We start from the raw sequence: 19,156 nt of genomic DNA on the forward strand, positions 1-19,156 counted from the left end.
AACTCCACCGTAGCCTCAAAACCAATATGTGCATGCTCATTAAAGCAACTGACATACCACCCTTAACTGCAAAGTTCAAGATGTACTGTGCTCAAACCTCACCAAATATTTGTACATGTAATTGGTCCTAGTTGTTTCATTTGGGGTTTTCTCTGCCTCTCCTTTTACCTCTTCTGATCTTTTATTTAAAAGAGTTTCACAGCATCCTTGACAGATAATGTGTAAATCAGTAGGAAGCCATACCATGATGTATTTCTGAGTGTAGCATTGCTTAGGAGTTGTGAAGGTAGAGACAATTTTTCAGGCCTTAAGTGTTCATTTCCTAGAAATAGAATATCAAGAACCTATAAACAAGGTGCAAGTTAGCAAGCATCACTTACCAAAAGGGTAAAGAAAATGCATAAGAGCATTCTAGGTGTGAATGTGCTTGTTTATAGCAAGACCTAACTTAAAACCAAATTTTAATTCCGTAGGGTATCTATTAAAGCTTACAGCTGAACACTCAGCTCTACAGACAAATACTTTAAAGAAAAAATATCTAAGTAAATACATACATATTAAGCTTGAAATATTAAATTTAAGACAGGTTAGGGAAATCAGAAAAACAGTTTTTTACACAGCATAAATTCCTGCAGTTTGGGAACATGGTGTTTTACACAGCTGAATGATGACTCCCTCAGGGAATGTTGAGTAAGAGGAACATGGGCTCCCAAGCACCAGCAACTGACTCCAACCTTCACACAAGAACTTGAACTTTAGTTAAACATGGTTTTTTCCTGGTGATTCAAATAGACGGCAGCTTTCAAGATAATTCTGTGTCTGTATTTTCTTGTAAAATAGTAGAAATAATCTAAAATTTGTACAGTTTTTTTAACCAGGACTTTCCATCATTCTGAACTGTCTGTCCATGATCTCTCTTAATTACAGACGCTGATGCCCCGAACTTTCCAGATTTTAAAATTGTGGATATGCCCCCAGGAAGGGACGTGATTAAGAGTCTCCTATTAGCAGCCTGCATTTAATATTCCCTTGCATACAGGCACAGTTCATTGAACATTTTTAATTCTCATGTGTGCATTTATAGCTTTGTCATTTTTCAAAGGATATGGCACATCTGCATTGTTATACCTGTAATGAAATGCCATAATCTTTTTCTGCCTTAGCTTCCTGATCTATAACCATATTAAAGAATTTAGGAGACACCAGGAGCTAGACGTGATCTCAAATTATGGAATCTTTCTTGTGGAAATAAAGCCAAGCTTCTTGAAAAAGCAGCTCTTTAAAAGTTAAGACAACCACCCCAGTTATTTTGGCTTTTTCTGCCGTTACAGTATAATATCCTTTCATTATTTTGAAGGAACTACTTTGGACATACTGGTATTTGTTTATTTCCCTTAAATTTTGAAAGAAAAACATGTGAGATGTAAATTTTAACTTCAACATTCCTGACTACAGTAAAAGTATTTTATCTGCCTTCACAGATTATCACAGTTTCTGAATTCATCTGTTATTAATGTTCTTTATGAAATATAGATTTTTTTTTTTTTGCTGCAAAGAGAAATAACATAACATCAGCTGTGTTCAGTGTAATATCTTGCAGTTCTGGTCGATTAATTCTTAATGTACCACAGATAATGGCTTATCTCAGCTTAAGATGCCGTCTTTTCATTTAGCCTGTACCATTTCACTAGCTATGAGGTAAAAAATCCCCATATATAATGCTGTTTTAGCAAAAAAAAAAAAATATATATATTATAATACTTTCAATATAATCATAAAGGAGAGCTCAAAAAATTTCTTATCTTGATTTTAAATTATACACTTTCTCAGAAGATTTAGAAAAGTTTGCCTGGTTTCATTATACAGCATGCCCAAACGGTAACACCAAGATTACTAAACTCACTCTAATAATATAAAAAAGAGATGCCTGCATGACCATATTATATTGCCAAATACTACTTTAAAAGAGATTTTGACTTTCAAATCCTCAAGCATTTATCTTTTCTGCCATAAAAGCGTATTTATGTTTTCCGTATTCAGCACTTTTTGGTGCATTTTAAATAGAATGTTCTCATTTTAACCTCTAGGTTGCTACCTCATGTTTTTATACATCACCTGGGAAATGATAATAGAACTCAAAACACCAAAGCCATTTTTGTGTGGTGGCCAAGGAGGTATACACATCTATAGATTAATGACAGCTATTATTTTAAATGCTGTGAATTCCACTGATTTTTATCATAAATCCAGATTTTAGATTGACAACAAAGCAATGCCATGCAACCCCAAATTCAACATTAGTCATTTGCTATGTATTTCTTTGTCATTTTTTAAATACTTGGCATTGACTGAGTGACAAGCCTTTTATATAATGACTCTCCAATATCATCTCTCGTTCTTGAATTTTGGATCTCACTTAAGAAAACTATATAAAGCAACTATTGTATGAAAGGAAACAATTTTCATTTGCACTTCAAAGGAGGATACACTGTAATGATATAAGGGTGGCAGATGATCTGTTATACAAGCATTGAATGTCAAAAAAATTAGAAAGTTGGCCAAGTTGAACTGAGTTGGCACCTGAATAAATTTAGGCTAGGTTATGTGAGGTTGTCTGTTTTTTGTTGGTTCTTTTTGGTTTTTTTTGTTTGTTTGGTTGTTTTTTTGGTTTTCTTTCACATGAGAAGTTCAATACAGAAGTTCAATTCCAAGCCTTTCTTTTGCTAGTCTGAACTTGGAATTAAGGGGAGACTGTCCTGTCACAAATGGAACTAGGATAAAAATTAGATGTACACTTCATCTAAGCAGGCAAATAGATAAGGAAACAAATGGTGTTTTAAATTAAGAACTCGTTACAGATGAATTAGGAAACAAGAACTGAAGAGGATCATCTTGACATATAAGGCAAGACTCCATGGGAACCAAGACTACATACTGGACATCTAACGTGTCCCATTATTTTAAGATAAGCAGCCCAGGCAGAGACTTACTATTCACCACAGAGCAATTGTACCTGCAGTGAGAGACATGGAGGGAAAGAACTTACTTACATGCTCCTGTATTAAGCACCAAACGAAGGCAGCAATACCTTTTCTTATGGAAACATCTTAACTTTGGGCCAAGAAGATGTTTCCAGTATTTATAAGATAGTGGACGTGCACTATTTTCCAGTGCATGCCAGGACTTCATCACAGAAAATTTTGACATGCAGAGAGGAGTGTTTCTTCCTCCTCCAAAAGTCAGCACAGGGGGAAAGGGTGGCTTAAGGCCTCTGGGCTGCCACTGCCCATGCCAGAGCATATTTTTGCTGTGCCCCTCCTGAATTTCTCAGCACTTTCCAAAGAGAAGTTGAGGGAAAGGCATGGCTAGATGAAGCTCCAAGAAAAGGAAAAGGAGAGTTTGAAATGCATCATCACTTGCTCCATTTTATCTCCCTTAGGTTTTTTAGGCTTTGCAGAAAAGGATGAATAAAACCCAATAGAAGAAGGAGAAATCAACTTTTAGCTTTCTCAGAGAAAAAAAATCCGAGATCTTGGAGAAAGCAGAGTTCACTCCATCTGTGCATTAGCTCTCACTAATGCCAGGAGCTGGCAACTTGGTTGCCCACCTGTTCCAAAGAGGGTGTAATTTCACATGGACCCACCAACCCAATGAAAAATGTAAGTGCTCAAATGAAGCTCTAATGCTTTTATTAATCATTTTCCATAAGAAAATGTTGAATTATGTGAGCTCTTGGAACTGAATCGTGATTATAGGACCTGACCTAACTGCTTGAGCTTGAAACATGGTTATGCTCTACACTCTTATTCATGGTGGAGTGCATTAGGCTGAAACACAATGAACAAGATGAATGCATGGGCCAAGGAGAAGCCCTCTCCTAGGAAAAGTCAAAAAGAATACAAACTTTGAATACAACCTTGTAGGTCCCCCAGTCCTCTCTTGTGCTATGATGGGCAAATCTGTTGGACCTTTTCCCATAAATTGGTCTTTAAAAGACTCTGGAGGTTTTTTTCATTCTTTCACCATGAAGGAGTTTTTCCATCCTCTGGTGCCTCTGGTAATTAGAAACCTTTCACCAGCTTTTGACCTCAGTTTACTCATGGACAAATTGAACTCATTTGTTCTTGTGACAACCTTGTCCTCTAGCCCTTGACAATGATGCATTTATTCACACTCAGTAAGTGTTTACAAACAGAGAGCACATCCTCTTTCAATCTTTGCCTTCATAGGCTAATCAAGCCAACCTTTCCAGTCTCTTCTTACACAAAGCAGCTTTTCTGTGCACTCATTCCATTCTAATTGTAATAGACCTGGTTATAACTGACCACATTATTGCAGATGAAATCCAAACAATCCTTTGTAAAGTAGCATTAATATTTTCACCTCCTGTATTGCAACCATAGGCAGTGGAAACTGTTTGGGGCTGTCCTTGAGTAAATAGTAGTAACAGAGAACTGGTGGCAGCCTTGGGTATAGCAAGATAATAGCAAGATAACCCTGAATGTTTTAAGGAAAGAAAATACTTGAGCCAGACATGATTTAAAATGGAAAAAAAGGCGTTTCTTGCATTTAAAAAGAGCAAGGGAAAGTGATAAAAATCATACAAAAGCCCCTTCTTCAGTTCCACTAAATAAAATCTAAGATTACTGTACAGTTGTGATTTAAGAGTCATGGAAGAAATATCATTTTCCATCCTGGGTCATTGAAACTATATTTACTATTGTGCAGAGGAAATGAAGCAAGCAAAGACAGATAGACAGAGGATGAGAGAGTGTGAGAAATCCCTTCCCACATTTTGTTAAGGCATATTTGATCATGACTATGCTCAAATCTATGACTCCTGCAAATTTTAAATAAAGAATTGTAACATCTGCTTTAAGGCCCTGAAGAAATAGGAACATTTATTGGGAGAGTATTTCCTCAGCTGACTATACTGATCAGAGGAGATTAGCATTATTTTCCACAGTCTAATGCAATGCATTATGTTTTAGAAAATTATGAATTCTTTCATTTCATGGGAACAAACCACCTCCTCCCACACTTACATTATGATACACAGTCTTCAAGAAAATTTGCTGTATTGCATAAAGTAGCAAGTAATGGGACAATAAAAATTAAGGAACTCTTTGCAGGCATTATAGCATTTAAAGTGAGCAATTAAAATAGCAGATGTTACCTCACAAAGCCTAAGCATATTCCCGATCACAAAACTGAAGGCGGTTATTTGCTTCTGTATTACTATAGTTGGTAAGAATGTTGTATTCCCTTGAAACATTGATGGAAAAGGAAAGACAATTCCAGCTTATTTTGGTACCTCAAGTCAAGGAATTATTTGAATCATATTCAGAATTTGTAAAACAATGCATTTTCACTGCCACAGATCATCTTAGAATTTCAAATTAGGAGGCCAGAGAAGCAGCGTTACTTATTTGACAGTGTCACTTAGCCAATACAGGCACTCAAGTACAGGTGCCTAAGCTGTCACAAAAGATTCACATGAGCAACAAAATGGGCAGAACTCTGAGATCGTCTCCCAGTCCTATGGAAGTACTATGGTCATCAACAGTTCATGGATGACCACCTCAAATGGATTGGGATATAAAGACAGCTGTTTTATGTATCACACTGAAAGGGGCCCACAAATAGCTGCATTTCCAAGTCTTGCACTGCCAAATAGAGGCATTGCAATCTCACTACTGAGCTGGCAAAATGTTGCAATAAGCAATTACCCAACATTAAACACTCAGGAAATATGTAGATTTCTGCTTTAATTTGAACATAGTGATAAGGGAAAATTGGGCAAAGCAGAACTCTTGCCATATTATTATTTACCGATCTTATTTATTGCTAATATGATTTCTGCATCCACATAATATTGAGATTATTTGCATTTTTAAACAAACAGAGCTAGAAAGCTATCTAAGTCTCTAAGTATCTAAGATTTAGGTCCAGAAGCAGATTAAGATGAGATAGCATTAAACATGTTCACCTTCTCTGAAAGAGAAAAGAGGAGTTACTGAATGAGATGCAGAGACTTTATTGACAATGGTTCAGATCAGTTTGTTGGAATGAACTTAATCACAGCTTTTACCCTTTTCATACACAAGACTATAAAACTAAGAAGGGATGGTGTACATTTTTCTGCACAGATCATTCAGCTTTTTCTGCTGCTGGGACTGCAGCCCAGAGAAAGAGTTTTGGAGCAGAGAAGGCAGATCAGTGGTAACCACTTTGATTGCTCTGCCATTTCATCTGCTGCAATGTGCAAATAACACTGCTTGAAAAGCAGATTTTTTTTTTCCCCGTGGAGACACAAATTTCTGAATAAAAAGCAAAGAGAAAGCATATATACTAGGAATGGATCCTTGGTCTTGTTTTGTCTTTTTGAGGGTGAAGGAGCTGAAACAGCTAAAAGCAAGAACATTCTTTAGATCATTTGGAAAGTATGTAACATTTGAAATGAAAAATCAATGGCAGTGTCTTTAACTTGAACAGCAAGCCAAAACCTGAGCTTTGTCTAAGAAACTGCAGTCCAATCTACTCACACAGAAGATGGCATTAGATTCAGTTAATGCTCCTTTTAAAGTACTGAGCGTTAACTCTGAAGTGAATTCTGGTTTAATCTGACACGAAAAAGAAAGCATGCATGTTGTTCACGTGACCACCTGTAGATTCAAGCTGGCTTCTTCCCAGCAAAGCCCCATTCAGTCCTGGAAAACACACACAGCACCGGTCAGGAGCAAGGCAGGGCCCACACTAACGGTTATGCTGGACCTGGTTTGTCTTCACAGCATTTCCTGAGACATGTTTTTCTCCAAAGAAAACTGGCTAAAAATCCACTGGTTTAGCCCAGCATACTAATGAAAATGCAGTAATTAAGTATGGAAACAGAAGTGTACAGTAAATCCAGATAGCAGAACATGGAATTTACATGCAATATCTCCAAGCAATCTTTTATCCTGAGAATATACAGGAGTTGAATGATTAACACGTTAGGAGATAGTTATCTACTATGGGAATCCAGATATCCTATAACTAAATTATTTTTCATAAAAACAAAAAACCTGAACTGCATTTTTCAATGTTTCGTATACAAAACTACTTCACATATTGACTTGTCATATTTTAACTAACAAGCTTTCATGGAAGAGCTTATTTCACAGTGTAAAAGCAGGATCTCAATTTAATTTTCTTTTTTCTCTTTATGAACATTCATATGTTACCTAATCCAGAAGTCTACCAAAAAGCCTCCCAACTAATCTCAACAGGTCTGGATATCAACCATGATGGAACATTTGGAGAATTCATAAAGGGATGGAAAATATGGGATTTCATTATTATTACTTTGATTATTAAAAAAAAAAATACTAAAATATAAAAAAAAAATGCAAGGACTCCACTACATAAGATCACATATTTAAAAAGGGCCTTTAAAAGATCCTGTGAACACAGCCAGCTCAGTAGTGAAATCTCAAAATACTCAGAAATAAAGGGGTTTTTTCATTTTATTTTCCATTTGTTCATACAAGGACTTCCATTTAAAACAGGCAAGACAAAACAGCAAAGTCCAAGAACCTGTCATTCTACTTTTATTAAACAACATCTACTCCCTCAGTGTGCTTGAACTTTGTCATAGCTATTGCTTCCTGTTGGCAAAGTGAGAATCAGCATGAATATTGTCAGTAAGCCTGAAAACAGGATTCATGGTTCACAATAACGTTCACTTGACAGTTACCTCATTTATAATGATCCAGTGACAGTCAAAAGCAACCAAATTAGTCTCCACGACCTGAAATAGAGAACAAACCAGCTATCAGTCAGCTTGCTTGTGAAAGCCAGAAAAAAATTAAATAGATGCTCTCTGCAAATAACAAAAACCAAAGCACATGCTCTCTAGGACTTTTGCTGTTGAACTGAGGAGAGAGAACCTTTAGCACTATTCTGCAGGAGCATTTGTGTTATTGTTTGACTTGCCAATTAAACTTGGAAAATACATTTCATTGCCAGAATCACAGGAAAGAATATGTTTCAGCTGACTGAGGAGAGAAATGAACACATTTTTGCCTTAGCACATTGTGCATTGAGAGGAAGCAACAGAGAGGAAGGCAGAAAATGAATATCAAGTAACTTTTGTCACATTTCTGTATTTCTTGCTTCTAAGGCCTTTCCAGTGTATATCTACGCTGAAAGCCTCTGAATAAAAGAAAAAAGAAACAAACCCAAACCAAAAAAACCCACACAACAAATGCTGGAGTTCATAGAAGTGCAAAGAGCAGGAAGGAAAGGATTCTCCTGAGAAAGAGGGCTGTCACAGGGATGATGAATTATAGCCTGTCTCACGTTCCTTGCACAGAAGGCCTCTCATCCTCCTCTCATACATCTTCTCCTTTCCCTTGTTGAAAATTTTTCTAGGACCTGCTTTCATGCTGGACTGAACATGTGCTTCCTAACTCATCTTTCACTCAATCCTTTCCCTCCTTGAATCCACTACACTTTTGTGGCAAGTCACTTTTGAATCAACTTCACAGCGCAAATGAAGAGGATAAAAATACACTTGTTCTGCTTTCATTAGGTAGGAAAGAAATCATCAACAAAAGAGAGGCCAGAAACAAACTGTGGAAAAGGCTGGACACCTTAAATTATTTTTTCTAATTGAAATTGAATTAGGATTAACATGCAAATAGTTAAAAAAAAAATTAATTTCTTTTCTATAGTTACCATGATCATCTTGAGTCATAACTCAAAACTACTGGATACTTAAAAATGTATTGAATACCCCCTTAAAAAAAACACAAAAAAAAAAACCAAAGAAAAACAGAAACAAATCTTGGAACTGACAGTGTTTAAATGTTCAATTAGATGTCTGGTGCTGGGCTCTTATTACTTGGACCATTGGCTTTTAATGATGACCAACAGAAACAGCACTTGCCAAGGATGGTGGCAAATTATACTGTGCTATGTCCAAAGGAGAACAATTTAACTGGCCACAAATCTTAAGAGCATCAAAAAAACTCACACTGATAACCCTCATTATTAATTCAGAGGCTATTAGAATTGGGGTCACTGCTTGTTTAGCAGAATGACAGGCAAGATTGGAAATTGTGATTTGGAGAGACTTGGGAGAGGGGAAAGCAAGAGCAGCGGTATATGACTGATTTCTTATTTGAAACTCTCACAGCACCCATCAGAAATGTAGGGGAGTGAAAGCCATAGCTGCTAATGTGGTTCTGGAAAATTTCAATATCATTAGCATTAGGAATTAGCAAAGGAATTAGGGTCCTTTCTTTATGTGGAGTACGGTACTTAACAACAACATGATATTTTCTTGTGTTGCTTTCACATTTTCCTGCATTCTTCAGTGCAGGGGTTCCCACAGCACATATAAAAGAATAGGACAGAAACTGAGTAACTGTGATAGGAGGCAGCACAACAGACTGAGCCAGGATGCTTGAATAGGAGCACGGCTGTTCTGATCAGATTGCTCATAACAAACCAGTTGGAATACAAACACACCCAGGAACCAAAAAAGGTCAAAAGAGGACAGAATAGTAACAAAGTTCACAATGGAGCATTTCCTCCTTACATAAACTTCCAAAGGACAGAAAGTTTATCCCATTTACAACATAACCTGTCATTTAAATTTTCCATAAAACAGAACAAATCAAAGCCTTACTAAAGCAGGAACAATTCTGCTAGTCAATCTACATACAGTTCTGCTGAAAGCAGGCAGAATTAAATACAAAAACAGAGAACAAAAGGCAGCACAGTTGACATATTTTCTGATTTCTTGTCAGGGTCCTAGCAACCTTGTCCTTCCTAACTTTTGGCTCTGGGATGTCCTTCCGGGAACGTCTGCCCTGCTGTAACTGCTCTGCTGGAGATGAGGTCTCATAGGGTTCGTGTGGCTCCAAGGCAATCTGCCAGAGTGACACCCTTGAGTCAAGACTCCCAGTTGTGGTAGGAAAATTACAATAACTGTGTTCCACAAAGGGCTCCTAAGCTCTTTCTCTGCTTCCAAGTGGCAGTCAACCGAAAATTCAGATTCAAGGAATCCACAAAATGAAAATTCACATTTTCTGTTCACTTTTTATTAATGTGTTACAAGTGGGCCGGATAACTTCTTTGTGCCTGAAGCTTCAGCTGATCAGATTTTAATGCATTGTATTTCCCATTAAAACTTTTGTTTCAGTTCATTTAGTTTCATAATAAATATTTGGTTTGGAGTACCTACTTTGCCCAGATTCTCAGATTTCAATCAGAGAAGATCTTTTTAATTAAATATGGTCCTAAGTGTCACTGGTTTTGCTATGTAAAGCTCACAGACCACTTAAGCGAGGCACTGGAAGAAGCTGACTGGTCTCACAAGTCACTGTTATTTCAAACAGCTCAGGGTACCTGTGACAGATTTATTCATAATTTGCAAATAACAAGAGGAAATAACCCATTTTTTAGTTACGGCTGAAACTCCTCAGCAGAAAGATCATGTTTTATCCATTAAAGTTTATGCATTCATGAATCTACTTAATATTAAAAGCATTTTCAAAAAGCATATGTCAAATGGAGATGAACTTGTAGCACACTCAGAGACACTCAAACTAATACATTCCATGTTTAGATGAGCTGCAAATAGCCCCTGATTTAAAAATTCACTTTACCTTTCAGTCAGCTAGAAGCTGCTTTTTGGCATGTTCCTTAGCACATCTACCCAAAGCCTGTTCTAGTATTGACACTTGCTTAAAAAGATGACTGATGATGCCCTGAGAAAGTTGCTAGATTTTTAATATAAATTTACATCTGAAGTGGGACTCAACACTAGGCTGGGATTTCAAGGCCATATTTTTGTCCTTGGGTCATTCAGTCTTATCTCTCACAAAAGAGCTGTTCATTCCAGCAGCATCAAAATGCTGCATCTCAGTCTCCCCCTTCTTAACATGTCTTCTGCCAGCATGGCCTTTATTGTCCATTTAATTGACTTTAAAGTTGGCAGTGCACATTCTGTCTGTAAGAATTGCAGGACACGAGAATGTTATCATCATCATTAATAGCCTTCCCATATTTTCCAAATATTATGCTCCTTATGTTTTTCAGTGTAGATGAATGCACCAGCACATGCACTGTTTTACAGAAAATAAATAAATGCAATGCTATGTAAACCCTCAGTTTTGATGCTTGAGAGAAAAAGTTGCCCAATCCTAAAGTTTTCTTCAAATGCTAAGAGTAGTCATATGCATAAACTTACAGTCAGAAGATTATCAGCAGCTATTAAGCACTAGTTTACAAGCACAAGACTATAATAAATCAGTTAAACCCCCAAAACCGTCTAAATTCAGCATCAACACAACCTAGATTATTCATCAGTACAGCAGTCATTACTTACACACAGCAGGCCTTTACAGCCATGACACATTGTTCCAGAATGTCCTTGTCTATCTACTGAGTTTACCATTCTCTTTACTTTAAAAAGCCATGGCATTTTCTCTTAGAAGGGATGATAACAAGTAAGACTAAAGTGAAAAAAACCCAAAAAGACCACGCCTGGGTCTGCTTAAAATTGACCATAACCTAAAAAGTACATAAAGCTCAGCTTCATCAGAAGTATTTGAGGCAGTTGTACAGCAGGTTTCTATGCCTAATATGCTCAGAATGGTAAAACAGGTATTTGTTATCTGAGTGATATATTTTTCTTGTTGAAATTCGTATCTGCATGCATATCAAGTGAGCTGGCATGAACTTGTGTTCTGTGCCAGGGAAAAATGAATGTAGAGAATAATGCTTGCAAGCACATAAGGGCAGTAATAAAAAAGAAATCTGAAATCCTCTATTTTAGAAGCAATATAACAACTTGATTGGGGTGTGTGGGGGTTGGGGATTCAAGACCTCAAGCATTTGAATACAATGCAAGTTTCAGATTCATCCACTGGCTCTGTGACAGGAAGCAGCACTGTTCCCTCCCAAAAGGTAAGGGACAGATTGGAAATTTCCATACAAGACAGAGGGCAGGTGAACCTGTGGTTTATGAAGCTCACTTCTTAAGCAAAAACTGAGAAAAACTAGAGTGTGCATTCATAATGAGGGCTGAACACCAAAATTCTACACAGATATTAAATGGAGGAAAGCTGACACTTTCCAAAGCAAAGAAAACATGTACCTATTTGATAAGTTCTCATTTCACACATCCTCTAGGGGAAATCATACAAGCTGTGGGTTAATAAACATATAAAGCTATAGGTCAATGCAAAAAGCTCTCTGAAGCTAAGCAGAGCTGCGAGCTGGGAGAGCATTAGGAGTCAGTATCATGTATCCCTACACAGTTCTTACTGTTCCTTTAGGCATTCAAACCACCTTTGGAGCAGTAAGGCACTGAAATAGTCTTTGGTTTAACCCAAGACAGCTGCCTTTGTGCTTCTAAATATAAGTTGCTTTCTTAACTGTGATGAATGGGACTACCTGTAGCTAGAGGAAGCAGAACTTATTAATTCTGTGCTGACTGTTCTGCAGTTCAGACTGTATTTATTTACTGAAAGGGGAAATATTTGAAAGAATCCCCCCCAAAAAAAGCATTTTGTGCTTCTGGGGTTCCATTTCTACTATGCCATTGAGGACCTCCACTGTGCAGGAACATTTGTAAGTAGAACTCCGGGGTGAACTGGGGTTTCAGTCTAATGCCCATAGCCACTGACCCTTTCCTGTCTCAGACAACTAAATCAGTGTCAGAGGACTAGCAGAGGACAGCCTATTAACCAACTCCTTCAGAAAACTATTTTCTGAATTCAGCATTTTTTCATCTATAGACTGTTGGTATTCAATTATTTATAATGCCATATCACATAATTCTCCATTACTAAGATTCCAAGCACGCCAGTTAGCAGGCCAGTTCTGAAAGAGACCTTATGAAATTGTGGAAAAACTGGGAAAAAAAATCACTATCTACTCACTCAGCCTTTTCTCAGACACAGAGAGTTCACACTCGAGCATTTGAAAACATTGTCATTAGTTGCATAAATCCTGCAGCGAAGGATACAGCCTGTCAAGTATGCAGCACCATTCATGCACAGTCATAGAAATCCACAGCAATAGATACAAAAGATCATTCTTACCATCTTTGTAACTTCAGAAATGTGTTCATGTCAAACTCCAGCAGTTCTCCTAACACCCTATTAAAATAAATCAAACTTATGCTTCATGAGGAAGGTGTTCCACTTAGTGAAACATGGGTGCTATTGAACTGATGAGCATGAACGTGGATGAAACAGAAACTAATTTTCTTTTTCTAAAGAATTCAACTACACACTGAGGGAGATTTAGCAGAGAGCATAAAAACGCTGCCAAGATGACAAGTGATGAGCAAGGACAAATCATCTGTCATTGGCAGTAACTCCAGAACTTCTGAATCTTTGGAAGAGCTTGACAATTTATCATAACTATTTCTATTGTTCACACTCAAACCTTCAAATGGCCTAAAAGCAAGACAATCTAAAGCAAATAAAGCAGTTGTAGTGCCAGCATGCAGGCTTTTTCCATGTGCAGTAGTAAGCAAGAAAGAAAAAAAAAGGCTTTTTGACAAAAAAGGACAAGTCATTTAATGGAAAATGACATCAAAAATTATCTACATCGCTTCTTTCTTATAGATATGGGCCGAAAAGTGTGGGCAAAAACAAAGATACAGCTCAGAACCCTTACAAAGGAAACAGGAAGACCATTCTGGATTTTCAAAATTCAGCTCCACGCATATGCAGCTAGTCAGACAAGCCTTGCAAACACCTAAGCGAGCGGTAATGTTGCATGTATGAAAAGATCCTTGCAGGATCAGGCCAGCTCAAGTATCTCCTCTTTGCAACACAGAGGAGAGCTCCTGGGCTCCTGTTTTACCTGTGCTACAGCTGGGACTGGTCTGTGACAAGGCACCCAGAGGCCATGACTCGTTTCTCAAAATGCTGAAGGGAAGTGTCTCAAGCTAGAGCTTGCCCTCCTGTTGACTTTCTGCTCCACCAGGAGCTGCAGTATTGACTGTGAATCTCTTTCTACTGGACCACCACAGAGCAAAGCACACTTTCTGTTTGAGTTTTTTCACAAAAGCCAACAGATGGCATTATCTAGCCCATAGCTCTGGGAATGGCTGATATTGGAATAATTCAGGAAGTGATTTAGAAAGTTAGTTTCCCAAGAGCTGAGCTGAGACACCAACTTCCTGTTAACCTTTCCCAAACACTGTCTGCTTATAATATATCCAATTTATGAGGTTTGGCGATCTGAACTGCACTCTTCCAACCAGAAGATGGATAAAATTCTTCCATCCGATACCTCTAGATTTGCTGTCTATGTCTTTTCACAGGCCAGCCTCTTGGAGTCACCACTGCTCTTTTACAGGTGAACATGTCTTAACCTAATTTTCTCCCTCAGGGGTATAGCAATTTGCTGATTATTAAGATATGATAAAAAACAGGCTTCCAGAAAACACATGAGAGAGGAAGCCCCTCCAATTCAACCTTCCTCCCCCCTTCAACCTCAATGCTCCTCTCCAAGAAAAGGACAACCAAGAAAAAGCAACAACCAATCAAACAAAAGAAGTCAGAGGTCATTCCTTAACATGACCTCTAATTAAAGACATGTGATTTGACTAGTTTCAGCACCCAGAGCAGTCTCCAATAGTATAGATGGCTCCTCAAGGACTGGTATTTAAAGCAAAATATGAACGCTAAAGACTATTAAATAGCTAATGTCCAGGTAGTACTAAGAAAGTTAAGGAATAAACTGAAGACTACCTTAACTGATCTGAAGTTTGGAAAGGTGAAAGTGTGGAGCTGTACTACTTAGTGTGTTGTACTATGTTAAACACTGCAGGACTTATTCATAGAGATCCTCAGGTTTGTTTGCTTGTTTATTTTTACTTTTTTTCCTTCTAGTTTCTAGTTCATCAAACCACCACAATTTTATCAGGCTACTGCCACCATTTCTTCCTGCTGGTGCCACAGCAACTTCTTTCTGTGTCCCCACTTTTATCCTTTGAGTTTCTCAGTAGGGAAATCAGTTGTTGATTTATAAAGCTCATTCTTACACACCAGAAACTAAAGCTCATAAAAATCTCTCTTCACCAAAGGCAATATTTTTGTAATCTAATTTTAATCTCTACCCATTTCTACTCTTGAGACAGGGAAAAAACCAAACCACACATGGCAATACTTATTTTTATTCTTCTGGACAGTCACCTCTTTTTGGAATTCCTTTCCCTGATGTTCCTTCTCAGGAAAAAAAAAAAAAAAGACATAAAAAAAACTTCGGGTGAAACCTGAGAGACATTTACCAAGGATTAGAAAGCAAGCTTCCAAAGCACTTTGGGGAGGCAGGCAGAAATTGTCTTCTAGTGTCCTCCTACGGATGGGTGATATGGCTTCATTTTCTTCATTTGCTCCTCTCATGAAAATGCATTTCTTTTAAAAAGAAATAAATAGTTGAAGCACTTGATCAGTTTTCCATTTTTTCAGATTTATTTCAAAGTATGATACTTTTAAACTAAAAGTATTGGGCTATTCCACTGAATAATTAGTTTTATATTGACTTGGCTTGCCATCATAACTACATCTGAAATGAATCAACCTTCAGGGAACACTTTGTATCTGCTGTCCTAAGATTTTAAGAGATGGAGGCTGTTAAAGTAGAGAAATCAGCCCCATGCTAAAGAAAAGAAAACAATTAAATATTCAATAAAAGTAAATAAAGACAGCATTAATACTTCGGTGAGTTTGACCACAGGCTTGTACTGAGAGCACAAAATAAAAACACATTCCGTCTGGTAGAAGTGGCCATTTTAAATGATTCATTTCCTTAATCATTGAGAAAAGCTAATAATGTTTATTTTATAGGTGTCTAAATCTATGCATCTTCCTGAGGTCAGCCTGTAGACTGTAGGTTTAGAATAAAATAACTATAAGCAATTTATATATATTTCATTTTAAGGATTATTTTATTCTTACAGTTGGTTTTCTTACTTCCAAATTTATGCCTTGATTTATATTCCTATTATCCTTCTGAAAAATGTTTGTAATATCCACTCTAGAAAAAAAAACCCAAAACAAACCACCACAGATTTTTTTCACAAGTTCTGAAACTGCTTTGCTTTAACTCAAACCCATGAGCACATTCTCCCATCTGCACTGCAAGACAGTTGCAAGAAAGCAGAATAATAGTATTCTTAATGAACAGTAATGTACCTTCCACCTAGAAACTATTTATTTGAAAGTGAAAAAGTGACTCAAACCATCATGGAAATGCAGAAATTCAGATTCATGACTGTTGAGTGGTTGCCTGTACCTGTCTTTCTTGTTAAGAACTAGATTTTATTTATAGTGATAGTACTAAATTGATCCCTGAAGATCTCTTGTTCTTTATCTGTTATTTCTATTCTTTTTTAAGCTGAATTCTATTTGGAAATCAAAGCAAAAAACTTGAGTATTTGTGTTGGACAGGGGCTTTGAATCAAAGTGGTTGTCATCACCTTTGAAGGTGAAGAACCAAGCATAAGAAGCCTAAATCTATGCTAAAGTATCAAAATTTCCTTGTCATTATGGATTAAGAGCTGGAGTCAGAAACTTCTCCCAGGTGTGGTGTTTGTTTCAAACACCTCACCATCTCCTACATGCAGACATACTCTGGAGCTACCCTTTTAGTGAACTCACCTAGATTGAAGGCTGTTGACAAGTCCTCCAAAAGATGGAAAATAATTGCCTTGTTGATTTTGATGCCTTTGCAACTGCCTTCACCAAGGCCAGAATCTCTCCACAAAGTCAGGGAATAATGAAGCTTTGTCACAGACTTACACTTACTCCATCTGCAGATGTAAATTATTTTTCTAAGCAGAATAAAAGGTTCAGTTCCTAATTTTAACCTGCTGCAGACCTTATAGGCAGCATCTATATTCCAAGCATTATTAATAAGAAAAAAGCTTTCAAACTGTTAATGTGACATGAGAAGTTCAGACAAACAGTCTAACTCGATGCTTTAACTTGTAGAGGAAAAAGGAATGCCAGTTAGAAAATGGATCATTCTTAATGTCTGCCTTAGGTAGTTAGGCTGCTAGTGAAGAGAGCTTTGGAGACTACAAAAAACCACAGATGATAAAATGGTATCTGTCCTAATTTCAATGTATGATACTTTGTTAGCTCATATAAAAATATGCAACTTCGTATTTGCTTCCTCTTTAAACATATACATAGTGTTTCTATTCATTAGTGTTTCTAACTGAGATTAACCAAAGTTACCACTTTAGTAAGCCAGTGAACAGTTAAGACTGAAGAAAAATACACCTGAGAGGCACAAGATTCCCTTCCAGTGTGGATTATTATGGGTTGACTGAACTCAGCAAAAGAAAAATTGATTCAAATAAAACTTTTAAAAGAATCATGTAAAGGGTGTATTTTAAATAACCTTTCCCTTCTCATCCATAGTTGATTTTATAGAGTTGATTTTACTTCCATAGACTGTAGTACAGTTACACTTTCTTTACACCAGTTTAAATTAAAAGAATATGAAATTAGGATGGAAGTCACTGTCAGAAAGAGGGTAAAAGGTATGGGCCTTGAGGAAAAAAAGTTTTGAAGTGGAGAACAGCAATAGCAGAATAGGGTGCCTGATTCAGAGGGCTATTTGGTAGTGTGAACAAATACTTTTAGGGTGCTATTGCTTAAAAGCCTGCAAACAGAAAAACCAAATACAAACCACCAGTTTTCTAAATAACAGCCATTTTCCACAAAAAAGCTTCCTGTCCAACTCAGGTACCAGCACTCCAAATTAATAAAACTAAAAATACAAATTAAATTTAAACTAGTCAGTTTTGCCCATTTTTTGGATTGTTTTTTGATATTAAGTGTGGGTGCTGTTGTTTTTAAAGGTTTGAAGGAATTTAAGAACTATTAAACGTACATATAGAATTTATCTCTTCAAACTGAAAACACAAGGCTTAGTTCACCCTTTCCTCTTTTTTTCCCAAGAATAGCACATGAAAGTTTTAGGGCCAGACCCTCTGAATTGCTCAGCATCTGTAAATTACTCAGATTTTCCCCAACAGGGGCTGCAGGATGCTGAGTGCCTTTGAAAACTTGCCCATTCCAATCAAGTTTTTAAATACAAGTTGAATGCCTTGAAAATCCAGCCCTGATTATGCTGGCAGTGTGTTGTTTATTTTATTAGTGATACGGAAATGTGGTTTCAACTCCTTTTGCATCTGTTAGCAAACTCAAGATTTAGTCTGACTGCATATCAGGGAAAATGTTAAACTTCATACACTACAGAATATAAGTGTTGCTCTTTTTTCTTTGCTGTCTGCCTTAAAAGCAATTTTTGCCAAAAATCAGACTGGCATTACTGAAACAGAAAGTATTTCATTTTCCTATCACAGGCATTATTAACAAAGGTCACTGTTCAAGTGACAAAATATCGCTAAAGCCATCAGCTCTTTTTGCTCTTCAGCTTCATGGTGGTGCCTCTCGTGTCATTTCACATATCTGTAGAGAACAACAGTGGCAGAGGTTCAAGCGAGATAGCCCCCATTTCTGACTTGCTCATAAACTTAGCATTCAGCTCCTCTCCAAGCATACAGGCTGAAAGCATTTTTTATGGTATTAGGAGTTCAAGAATCAGGAGCAGTTTAATAGAGTTCTGATCGGCTGCAGGCTTGAAGCTCCCTATGAAAAACATCCTCTCAACAGTACATGTACAAAGACAAAATCTGTTCTAAACATATTGAAAACATTCTTATCACCAGATTGCAAAGCCCAGTGGCCATTTTTTCTTCTGTGCTTCACAGGATATGAACAAAATGGATCACTCTTACTAAAGCTCCAAAGGCATTGCAGGCCCAGAAGATCTGCACAAGGACTCGCTGAGTCTTAAAGAGGACATGGATCAAAACAGCAGCATTTTCTCATTATGGTTCTAAATTTTCCTAATAAAGTACCTCTAGCTTTTGGGAAATTTGGCTGTTACTTCTGGGAGTAGTTCAGCCAGTCAACTACATGAACCTTGGCAATAATTTAAAGATTTTTAATATCACCATAAAAATCTTTTTGATAAGCAATGTCTATCCTGACATCAACCATGTTACACAGTTCATATTCATCTTTTCAACAAAATACTGCTTGCCAGATACCTGTTCGCAGACCTT

General features: G+C 37.1%; 1 protein-coding gene across 1 annotated transcript in view; it reads right to left on the reverse strand.

Moving 5' to 3' along the window:
* Window positions 1–7,720: 7,720 nt before the first annotated feature.
* GRID2 (glutamate ionotropic receptor delta type subunit 2) overlaps window positions 7,721–19,156 on the reverse strand; it is a 473,900-nt gene continuing 462,464 nt past the window's right edge. The window contains exon 5 of the mRNA XM_042050040.1: window positions 7,721–7,789. Coding sequence (XP_041905974.1) covers window positions 7,721–7,789 — 69 coding nt within the window. The remainder of the gene's footprint in view (window positions 7,790–19,156) is intronic.

This window comes from Corvus kubaryi, unplaced genomic scaffold, assembly GCF_017639235.1.
Source record: "Corvus kubaryi isolate FWS band 111438036 unplaced genomic scaffold, C.kubaryi_AGA036_p1.0 71, whole genome shotgun sequence".
NCBI classification, from domain to species: Eukaryota; Metazoa; Chordata; class Aves; order Passeriformes; family Corvidae; genus Corvus; species Corvus kubaryi.